General features: G+C 41.5%; 1 protein-coding gene across 3 annotated transcripts in view; it reads left to right on the forward strand.

The window, feature by feature from the left end:
* clec16a (C-type lectin domain containing 16A) overlaps positions 1-12,567 on the forward strand; it is a 316,644-nt gene that overhangs the window by 128,539 nt on the left and 175,538 nt on the right. For all 3 annotated transcript variants that reach the window (XM_086000646.1, XM_086000643.1, XM_086000644.1), the window contains one exon: positions 12,322-12,431. In XM_086000646.1, the coding sequence (XP_085856772.1) occupies positions 12,322-12,431 (110 nt within the window). The remainder of the gene's footprint in view (positions 1-12,321; positions 12,432-12,567) is intronic.

Genomic DNA, 12,567 nt, shown 5'->3' on the forward strand with positions numbered 1-12,567 from the left:
AGAGGTTGAGTTGGAACAGCTTTAATGTATTCTAGCCCTACAATGCAACTCATTTAGTTTTTTTGATGAATTTTGTGACTCTCAAACTGAAAGATGTTGGTGCTGGGAAATGGAATATTTTTCCGTTTCCCAGTTTCAGCATCAAGGATTCTGGATCAGGTGTAACACGATTAAAGGCAGAATACTGGCGTTGCCACTCTGCCTCAGCACAATTCTACACAAACACACCCTACTTGCTACATTTTGATGCCTCCTTGAGTGAAATTGTCAGTTTAGTGCCAAAAAGAAAGAACTTGATTTATGTACTATCTTTGATGTCTTCAGGATGTACTAAAGCACTTCACAGACAACCTTTTGAAGTACATTTATTACTGTTATATGAGCAAATGTAGCAGCCAAATTTGTACACGGCAAGGTCCCACAAACAGCAAATGACATGAATGACTTAATTTATTTTTGATGGGGCTAGTTGAAGAATGTGTTGCCAGGTTGCACTTACTTCATTTCATATAATGGCTTATCATCCTCCCTCCTGATGTACAGGGAGAATTATTTTGCTTTTTGCACTGGCAGATACTTAGCTGAATAAAATTGCCTGAATAATACAAGCAATGCCTTTTAAGTTGTGGCTTCATATTTCTGTCATCCTGGCTGAGATGTCCAAACTATGACGTGAGTTCTCGTTACGTGGCCCTTAAAGTTTTTATGGCTATTTCTTTGTAAACGTGTTCACAGACCTGGAGGTTTTTTAGTCTGTATCCCTCATTAATGAAGAGGGACACATCGGGAATGGTAACATACTGGTTATGTTACTGGACTAGTAATCCAAAGGCCTGGACTAATGATCCGGAGACGTGAGTTCAAATCCCACCGTGACAGCTGGGGAATTTAAATTCAGTTAATTCAATAAATCTGGAATAAAAAGTTAGTATCTGTAACGGTGACCATGACACTATTGGATTGTTGTAAAAACCCATCTGGTTCACTATTGGAAGGAAATCTGCTCCAGACCCACAATGTGGTTGACTTAACTGCCCTCTGAAATGGCCTAGCAAGCCACTCAGTTGTAACAAACCACTACGAAAAGCACTAAGAAGAATAAAACCAGACAAACCACCCGGCACCGGCTTCGAACACGAAAGCGGCACACCCAGCCCAGTCGACATCTGGGGGCTTGTGCCAAAATTGGGAGAGCTGTCCCACAGACTAGTCAAGCAAATGCCTGACAGTCATACTCACAGAATCATACCTTTTAGTCAATGCCCCAAACTCCTCCATCACCATCCCATGGTATGTCCTGTGCCACCGGCAGGACAGACCCACCAGAGGTGGTGGCACAGTGGTATACAGTTGGGAGTCCTCAACATTGACTCCGGACCAAGTGCAGGTCAATCATGGGTAAGGAAACCTCCTGCTGATTACCACCTACCGCCCTCCCTCAGCTGATGAATCAGTACTCCTACATGTTGAACACCACTTGGAAGAAGCACTGAGGGTAGCAAGGGCACAGAATGTACTCTGGGTGGGGGACTTCAATGTCCATCACCAAGAGTGGCTCAGTAGCACCACTACTGACCGAGCTGGCCAAGTCCTGAAGGATATAGCTGCCAGACTGGGCCTGCGGCAGGTGGTGACAGAACCAACACAATGGGAAAAACCTACTTGACCTTGTCCTCACCAATCTACCTGCCGCAGATGCATCTGTCCATGACAGCATTAGTAGCAGTGACCACCGCACAGTCATTGTGGAGACGAAGTCCCATCTTCACACTGAGGAAACCCTCCCATGTTGTGTGGCACTACCACTGTGCTAAATGGGATAGATTCAGAACAAATCTAGCAGCTCTAAACATTGGACATCAATGAGGCACTGGGGACCATCAGCAGCAGCAGAATTGTATTCCACCACAATCTGTAACCACATGACCCGGCATATCCCTCACTCTACCATTACCGTCAAGCCAGAGGACCAACCCTGGTTCAATGAGGAGTGCAGAAGAGGAGCAGCACCAGGCGTACCTAAAAATGAGGTGCCAACCTGGGGAAGCTGCAACACAGGACTACATGCATGCTAAACAGCGAAAGCAGCATGCTATAGACAGCTAAGCAATCCCACAATCAATGGATCAGATCAAAGCTCTGCAGTTCTGCCACATCCAGTTGTGAATGGTGGTGGACCATTAAACAGCTAACTGGAGGAGGAGGCTCCATGAATATTCCCATCCTCAATGATGGCGGAGCTCAGCATGCGAGTGCAAAAGACGAGGCTGAAGCGTTTGCAACCATCTTCAGCCAGAAGTGCCGAGTGCATGATCCATCTCGGCCTCCTCCTGAGGTCCCCACCATCACAGAAGCCAGTCTTCAGCCAATTCCATTCACTCCATGTGATATCAAGAAACAGCTGAGTGCACTGGATACAGCAAAGGCTATGGGCCTCAACAACATCCCAGCTGTCGTACTGAAGACTTATGCTCCACAACTAGCCGCACCTCTAGCCAAACTGTTCTAGTATAGCTACAACACTGGCATCTACCCGACAATGTGGAAAGCTGCCCAGGTATGACCTGTCCACAAAAAGCAGGACAAATTCAATCCGTCCAATTACCGCCCCATAAGTCTACTCTCTATCATCAGCAAAGTGATGGAAGGTGTATTCGACAGTGCTATCAAGCGGCACTTGCTCACCAATAACCTGCTCACCGATGCTCAGTTTGGGCTCCAGACCTCATTACAGCCTTGGTCCAAACATGGACAAAGGAGCTGAATTCCAAAGGTGAGGTGAGAGTGACTGCGCTTGACATCAAGGCAGCATTTGACCGAGTGTGGCACCAAGGAGCCCTAGTAAATAGGCTCAGTGGGGATCGGGGGGGAAACTCTCCCCTGGCTGGAGTCATACAGAGCACAAAGGAAGATGGTTGTGGTTGTTGGAGGTCAATCATCTCAGCCCCAGGACATCGCTGCAGGAATTCCTCAGGGCAGTGTCCTAGGCCCAACCATCTTCAGCTGCTTCATCAATGATCTTCACTCCATCATAAGGTCAGAAGTGGGGATGTTCACTGATGATTGCAGTGTTCAGTTCCATTCACAACTCCTTAGACAATTAAGCCGTCCATGCTTGCATGCAGCAAGACCTAGACGACATTCAGGCTTGGGCTGATAAGTGGCAAGTAACATTCACGCCACACAAGTGCCAGGCAATGACTATCTCCAACAAGCAAGAGTCTAACCGCTGCCCCTTGACATTCAACGGCATTACCGTCGCCAAATCCCTTACCATCAACATTCTGGGGGTAACCATTGACCAGAAACTTAACTGGACCAGCCACATAAATACTGTGGTAACAAGGGCAGGTCAGAGGCTGGGTATTCTTCGGCGAGTGTTTCACCACCTTACTCAAGTCTTTCCACCATCTACAAGGCACAAGTAAGGAGTGTGATGGAATACTCTCCACTTGCCTGGATGAGTGCAGCTCTAACAACACTCAAGAAGCTCGACACCATCCAGGACAAAGCAGCCCGCTTGATTGGCACCTCATCCATCACCTTGAACATTCACTCCACCACTGGCGTACCGTGGCTGCAGTGTGTACCATCTACAAGCTGCACTGCAGCAACTTTCCAAGGCTTCTTCGGCAACACCTCCCAAACCCACGACTTCTACCACCTAGAAGGACAAGGGCAGCAGGTGCATGGGAACACCATCACCTCCAAGTTCCCCTCCAAGTTGCACACCATCCTGACTTGGAAATATATCGCCGTTCCTTCATCACTGGGTCAAAATCCCGGAACACTCTCCCTAACTGCACTATGGAGTACCTTTACCACATGGACTGCAGCGATTCAAGAAGGCGGCTGACTCCCACCACCTTCTCGAAGTCAACTAGAGATGGACAATAAATGCTGGCCTTGCCAGCGACACTCACATCCTGTGATTTTCTATTGTAGCGGTGGGTTTTACTTGGCACAAGTCATGATCTGTTCATGGCTCATTATGAATACCTTTTTGTATGTCATATACATCTTGATCCCAGTTTATGTGTGGATGCCAACAGAGGGCATGTTGGGCTTGGCTGTGGTGATCCACTTCGTTGAATACCATGCTGATACCCCCTACCCACTGTATGAAGATTGGCCATTTGTTCAAGGTAGAGTAAGGTTGTTTGTGTCTGTGAAACTGTACTGTAGCATGAAGTCACCAATTTCAGGAAGGTGTGAAAACTGAAAGAAGTAAAAACTGATGAGCCCAAGTCGTCTCCATGCTTAACATGTTGGACCCGACAAAGCCAATAGTTTGTCGAACCATACAACCAAACAAGTCAGAGGAAATCATGATCAAAATATACAGTGCTTTAGTCAGACCATACCTTGTGTACTGTGTCCAGTTTTGGTTACCGAGACATTCAAGCATTGAGGCAATGAAGAGTCACAGAACTGATCTCCAGCATGAGAGGTCTGAGTTATGAGGAAAAGCCGGAGAGACTTCGGCTTTGGAAAAAGGTGACTCGGGAGCGATCTTGCAGATCGCCTCTAAGGTAGTAAATGATCTGGAGTAGTAGAGGTGGAATCATTTAAGAACCAATTACATGCTGCAGTGGGAGGAAAAGTTATTTCTGGATGGATGAACTCAGATGGGGTTAAATGGCCTTCCGCATCCATAATTACCTTCCAATTGGAAAATCAGGGTAGCCAGGTTGGCTTACTCCTCTAGTCTGCTATCATCAAATTCCAAGTGGCAGAATGTGCCACTCCAGTGCTCCTGCCACAGCTGGGAATGTACATTAGTCATAACATCTTGGGCTGATACTGGCTAATGGTTCTTTTACAATAGAAAGAAAGAACTTGTATTTATATAGCCCCTTTTATGACCTCATGATGTACCAAAGCACTTTGCAGCCAATTAAGTACTTTTGAAGTGTAGTCACAGTTGTAATGATGGAAGAAACTCCCAAAGATTACTTCAGCAAAGTACCACATATATAATCACACACAGACTTTATATCCCAATCCTCTTCCCTAAAAGGTTGCAGGGCATGCAATGCTCAACCAGAAACAGTGATGGAAGCAGATATGATTATAACCTTTGGAATAGACTTTCATTTAATGTAGTGAAGGCAAAAATCTTCAAGGCTAATTGGATGTTGAGATACGAGGACTTTTTTTTTCCTCCTGGATGAATGACTTATGATGAGCTGAATGGCTTCCTCGTCTTTATTTTCTTCGATTCACAGATTGCAAGATAATGTTAAGGATGAGAAAATGCCATTCACTCCCATCAAAACTCACTTCTCAAAACTGCTTTGAGGCATCCTGTAATACTATAATGAGATTGCAGAGAGGTAATAATTATTTAAATAGAGGGTGCAACTCGATGAGAGCATTAGGATGTTGTGAATGACCGAAAAGGGAAATATCTGACACAAATGTTAATGTTTTAAATATTCCTGGGGAAGTAGAGTCTGAAACTACCATCAACACTGCGAAGTATGTGTTGGTAGGAGCCACATTTTCCAAAACGTACTGAGATTTTTATTTTGTTTTTGATAATTACTGAAAGATGGGTGCAATATTTACCATATTTGAAAAGAAAAGGAACGTCAATGGTTAATCCTCGTGCGAATGATATATTTCGTAATTAACTACATCTTTGCTTAAATCAGTGAAATGTAGTTGTGCCGATGCCTTGTTTCCTGGCTATAGATTAGTTTATAGAATGTATTTATTGGTTTGAGCCCTCGTCATCTCTGTTCTCTTCCTCCTTCTTGCCACTAAATGAATAATCAGGAACTCTTCTCCATTTTTGGCACTAGTTTTGAGAAGCTACATGCTTTAATTGTTAATGGAGGGAGGGTGATAAAATGTGGTTTTCACCTCGGACAGGATGGGTACCACACAGTCCTCCAACTGCTGTTTTTGTGTGACTGTAAATGAGTCAGTATGCGCAAAAGTAGATCTACTGGGCATGTTCCTTGAAGGCTGATGTCATTAGTAACAGATAAAGTATGGCTATATGATTCCGAACAACTAAAGCATGGGCTATTAAGTAGAAACTATGTTCTCAAAATGTATCATTGAGATATAGAGAGGAGGAGGAGGAGGATTGACTCATTATCGCTAGCCCCCATAGAAGTAGAGCGTTATGCTCCATTACACGGGTGGCGTCCCTGTAATGTAAGTATCTCATGTCGGTGACATTGGATGCTCTGAAACCCTCCTTTGGGAAGAAATTTCACTGGGTATAATATCAAAGTGTCACCAGTAATAATGAAGATAAATTGCTGCCACCAGCAGCTTTCATCTAACTTGCTATCCATGCTGCTACATTTCCTCCTATACCATATGCCTGATTTTTTTCTAATAAGCCCTCTGATCTTCAGAAAATTCATATACAATACATCTACTATATTTGCTTTATCTAAATATTTGGTCACTTTTTTAGTCAAACATGAAATGCTTTTATTAAATCCAGGCTGACTGCCCTTGATTATCTCTAAATGCTCACTAATTTGCTCTCCAGTTATAGATTTTTAAAAGTTTGCCCACAGTCTACATTAGACAAATTGGACTTTCGTTACTTAGATTAGTCTTCTCTCAATTTTTGAATAAAGTTGTTACATTGGTTACCTTCCGGTTCCTTAGGACAATTTACTTATCTGAGGATTGAAAAGTTAGTTGTCAGAGCCTCTGCCAACTCCTCTTTGACTTCTTTGAATAGTTACGGTGCATGCCATTGGGTCCAGTGACTCATCGACCTTCAGTTCTGTTAATGTTTTCCAGAATCAACTCCTTTTCTACAGTTATCGCTAAGATTGTTTCACATCCTTCATCATTATGCCTGCGTTCTCACTTCCACCATCAATTGTAAAAACTGATGCAAGATATTTATTTAAATCTCTACCATCATTTATCTTCCACAACTAAATGACTCCCTTAATACCTGACATCGCCAACTATTATTTTAGATTTTAAATGCTTATAAAAGTCCTTATTATGCCTTCTATATTATCTTCTATCTTTTATCATCTCTTTTAACCCATCTAATCTCTCTCTATTACCTCCCCACTACAGTTCTATATCTCACTTTATTGTCTTCAGTATTGTTATCCTCGGGTTAATCATATACCTCCCTCTTAAGTTCCAATTTAGTTTTAATCTCTCCCTTTATCCATGGAATTCTATCCATTGCTCTCCTTTTTCACCACCTGGGAGTATATCTATTTTGTACCCAGTCCATCTCATAATTGAAAATTTTCCACTGCTGATTCCTCATTCTGTTTGAAAATAAGAACATAAAAAATAAGAGCAGGAGTGGGCCATTTGGCCCCTCGAGCCTGCTCCGCCATTTAATGAGATCATGGCTGATCTGATCTTGGGCTCAGCTCCATTTCCTGGCCTGTTCCCCATAACCCATCACTCCCTTATTGTTCAAAAATCTGTCTATCTCCACCTTAAATGTATTTAATGACCCAGCCTCCACAGCTCTCTGGGGCCGAGAATTCCACAGATTTATGACCCTCTGAGGGAAGAAATTCCTCCTCGTCTCTGTTTTAAATGGGCGACCCCTTATTCTGAAACTATGCCCTCTAATTCTAGATTCCCCCATGAGAGGAAACATCCTCTCTGCATCTATATTGTTGAGCCCCCTCAGTATCTTATGTTTCAATAAGGTCACCTCTCATTCTTCTAAACTCCAATGAGTATCGGCCCAACCTGCTCAACCTTTCTTCATGTCAACTCCTTCATCTCCGGAATCAACCTCGTGAACCCTCTCTGAACTGCCTCCAATGCAAGTATATCTCTCCTTAAATAAGGAGACCAAAACTGTATGCAGTACTCCAGGTGTGGTCTCACCAATACCTTGTACAGTTGTAGCAGGACTTCCCTGCTTTTATACTCCAACCCCCTTGCAATAAAGGCCAACATTCCATTTGCCTTCCTGATTACTTGCTGTACCTGCATGCTAACTTTTTGTGTTTCATGCACAAGGACTCCCAGGTTCCTCTGTACTGCAGCATTTTGTAATCTCCATTTAAATAATAATTTGCTTTTTTATTTTTCCTACCAAAGTGGACAACCTCACACTTTCCCACATTATACGCCATCTGCCAAATGTTTGCCCACTCACTTAGCCTGTCTATTCCTTTGCAGATTCTTTATGTCCTCTTCACAGCTTGCTTTCACACCTATCTTTGTATCATCAGCAAATTTGGCTACATTACACTTGATCCCTTCATCCAAGTCATTAATATAGATTGTAAATAGTTGAGGCCCCAGCACTGATCCCTGTGGCACCCCACTAATTACGGTTTGCCAACTGGGAAATGACCCATTTATCCCGACTCTGCTTTCTGTTAGTTAGCCAATCCTCTATGCTAATATATTACCCCCAACCCCGTGAGCTCTTATATTATGCAGTAACCTTTTATGTGGCACCTTGTCGAATGCCTTCTGAAAATCCAAATACACCACATCCACTGGTTCCCCTTTATCCATCCTGCTCGTTACATCCTCAAAGAACTCCAGCAAATTTGTCAAACATGATTTCCCTTTCATAAAACCATGCTGACTCTGCTTGACTGTGTTATGATTTTCTAAATTTCCTGCTACTAATTCCTTAATAATGGACTCCAGCATTTTCCCAATGACAAATGTTCGTCTAACTGGTCTATAGTTTCCTGCTTTCTGTCTCCCTCCCTTCTTAAATAGGGGCATTACATTTGCGGTTTCCCAATCCGCTGGGACCTCTCCAGAATCCACGGAATTTTGGTAGATTGCAACCAATGCATCCACTATCTCTGCAGCCACTTCTTTTAAGACCCTAGGATACATGCCATCAGGTCCAGGGGACTTGTCCACCTTTAGTCCCATTATTTTACTGAGTACTTTTTCTTTAGTGATGGTGATTGTTTTAAGTTCCCCCCTCCCTATAGCCCCTTGATTATGTATTATTAGGATGGTTTTAGTGTCTTCTACCGTGAAGACTGATGCAAAATATTTGTTCAGAGTCCCTGCCATTTCCCTATTCTCCATTATTAATTCCCCAGTCTCATCCTCTAAGGGACCAACATTTACTTTAGCTACTCTCTTCCTTTTTATATACCTGTAGAAGCTCTTACTATCTCTTTTTTTATATTTCTTGCTAGTTTACTCTCATAATCCATTTTTTTAGTTGTCCTTTGCTGTTTCTTTAAAGTTTCCCAATCCTCTGGCCTCCCACAAATCTTGGTAACATTGTATGCCTTTGTTTTCAATTTGATACCATCCTTCCTTAGTTAGCCGTGGATGGTTCTCCCTTCTCTTAAAGTCTTTCCTTCTCACTGGAATATATTTTTGTTGAGAGTTATGAAATATCTCCTTAAATGTCTGCCATTGCTTAGCAACCGCCTTACCCTTTAATCTATTTTCCCAGTCCACTTTAGCCAACTCTGCCTTCATACCTTTGTAATTGCTTTTATTTAAGATCAGGACACTGGTTTGAGACCCAACTTTCTCACCCTCCAATTGAATTTGAAATTCAACCATGCTATAATAACTCTTTCCTAGAGGATCCTTTACTATGAGATCATTTATTAATCCTGTCTCATTACACAGTGCCAGATGTAAGATAGCCTGCTCCCTGGTTGGTTCCACAACGTATTGTTCTAGGAAACTATCCCAGATACACTCTATGAACTCTTCCTCGAGGCTACCTCGGCCAATTTGAATTGTCCAATCAATATGAAGATTGAAATCGCTCATGATTATTGCTGTACCTTTCTTACAAGCCTCCATTATTTCTTGATTTATACTCTGTCCAACAGTGTAGTTACTGTTAGGGGGCCTAGTTTGTTAACTTTTCTGCCAAGTTAATTTGGGCCAGATTCACTTACTCATTGAACTTTGTCTTTTTCCAATCTAGCACCCTTTGACTTCAGTTTTATTTTCTATTTTTTTACACTGTACCTTACTGTTGTGGTTTCTATTTCATAATTGTACTCATATTTTCACATCAGTTATTTGCCTGACTTCATTTAATTTCCTAATCAATATTTCTTTCCTTGTTGGACTAGAAACAAACTGATGTAGGAGGAAGTCTTGAATGTATTCTGTAGTTTGCCTTACCTTTTATTTTTATTACATGACCCTTATCCCAGTTTGTTGTGTAATTTGTAATGTTTTGACCTTAAGTGCTGAAAGGACGTAGTTTGGGGCTTAAACTTGGCTGGGTGTTTCAGGATCTAATAACCTCTTTTCAATACCAAAACACTCAGACTTACAGTCCATTCTTAGTCTTCTTGGAAAAAGTGCTGTTTTCATTGCTTCTGTATTTTTTTTAATCTGACTAGCCTTTGCTGTGTAAGAGTTACGCCATCTAAATAATTCTCAGCTAACATTTTTCTTAACTTTTTTCAAAAGGCATATATGTAAAAAAAAAATAACATTTCACTTGACCCTAATTGGCAAATGCTCTAGTGCCTGCCCTCCCTTCCAAGAGCCTCAGGCTCAATCTTATTATATTTTAATTATTCATTAAAGCTTTAGTCATTGGAATCCTAAAATGCAATGAAATTAATTGCATTAAAATATATCATTGTATCCCTTGTACATGACTTAATAGTGGAGAAAGTGACACATTGCTCTACCTCCCAAAACACATTTAATAAATACCTTTTTCAAGTGGAATGCAGCGCTAGAATTCTGTTCGATTTTCACTCTGTAAATACTCCTGCCAGTAGTTGTAGTTTTGAGTATTCTATCTTGGGTAACGAGAAGGTTCAGCAATGAAGTATACATAACACACATTGGCTTCTCACCATTACCAAGAAAATTATGTTTGTTTGGATTGCACACACATGCACATTTTAAGTTTGTGCATCTCTGATTTGAATTTAAAAAAACTGGGTTTCCTGTAAACTGAGGGGGAGAAAAAAATCAGTAAACAGCTATAGAGTTTTGCCTAGCCTATAATCTTATGTGAGCAGAAGTAATATTCTTGATAAACGTTGACCTACAAGTCTGGTTTTGAAATTTAAAAACTCACAAGGTGGTTTAATGCACAAGTTTTAAAAAATTAAAAAAAAAATTTAAAAAAATTGTGTAGCAATAGTTCCAGGATGGCTAAATTTACATGCACTATTAATGCAAATTCTGGCATGATGGGTGCCTAGTTGATCTCTTACAAATACTGTCAATTTCTGTATGTAATGCATCATGCACTCTCCTCGTTACGTTTTTTTAAATATAATGACTGATATCTGGCTTATGTTTTTGAATTACAGGAAACTTTGTGCTATCCGGCACCGATGGGACCGAGCTGTTGCCGTTCCCTCAAAACTGCTGGACACACCAGCGTTAATGTTGAAGCATACGGAGCTTTTCATCTCCGTATCTGACAACAAACACTGTTGCTTAGCAACAGCTTCTAAACAGTCGGCCCGTACCTTGGAAGCGTCTCTGTAGCTTAGCAACAGCTTCAGAGAGACTTTCCAGAGCCTGACTGTTGGGGGAAAAAAAAGGCCACGAGAAGAAAAAAAACCTAACAAAACGGCTCCTGATTTTTGCCGGTGGCTCGAGCTTGCCGGACACTTAGCCTCCGGATAACACAAATTTTCCTATATACACTTAAACCCCCAAATTCCTGAAGAGGCCCAGGGTGGTGGGGAGGTGAGAGGCAGATCTGGAGTGGAACAGAACTTTCGCCCAGCCATTGACCTCGTCTTTGATCCTGTTGGCGCATCTGCCTATTGATTTTATCTTGTGACCTATCCAACTTGGTAGGTTTCATCTAAACAAAAAGACTGCAAATGCACAAGAAATATAGACATGCAAATTATTTTTAGTTTCAATAAGGTACAGCATAATAATTGGATCTCTGGTGATAGTATGCACCAAAATTCTGCCAGTATAACTAACTTAGTTTTGTAAGTAAGAGCCCTGGACAGTTTCCATTCACCCACATTTCTGCACAGGTGCATCCAGATTGCCATGAATAAGCATAAAATCATTTAATTTTTAAGGCAACAAATGTGGTATTATAAATACTGGTAGCTTATCTTAGTTACATTGACTTGGTATGAAAACTGCCTTAAAGTGGTCTTGATAACAAACATGAGAATCTTGTAACAACCTTTGAGCCTTTTTTCAAGGGAAAAACTTCCAAAAATACCTGTGAGACATGATACTTAACTAGTAGGTGTGCATTTCCTGATCAAAGGTATGTAGAGTAGTGGTGAATAGAGACTGAATTTAGCTTAACATGAAATTATGTTGAACATAGAAAACCTGCAGTTGCCACAACAAATGTTGCTAGAGCTGTAAGGGTTATTATTTTGTTTCTCTTTACAGATGGGAAAATTCGTTTGGCTACATTGGAGATTGCCTGCCTCTTACTTAAACAACTTGTGCTATCAGGTGGCAACTGTATTATTAAAGATGTGCATCTTGCCTGTCATGAGGTAAAGCTTTTGGATTTTTAAAAATACTTGTCATGAAGTGTGTGAAAAAACAATTGTTACATTATCGATGAGTCTGGTATCTTTGTGCATAGTGGTTTAAAAAAAATTCACAAATGAAAGACATTGTAGAGAAAAC

Source organism: Somniosus microcephalus, chromosome 11 (assembly GCF_052327205.1).
Source record: "Somniosus microcephalus isolate GS21.2 chromosome 11, FLI_Smic_1.0, whole genome shotgun sequence".
Lineage (NCBI taxonomy): Eukaryota > Metazoa > Chordata > Chondrichthyes > Squaliformes > Somniosidae > Somniosus > Somniosus microcephalus.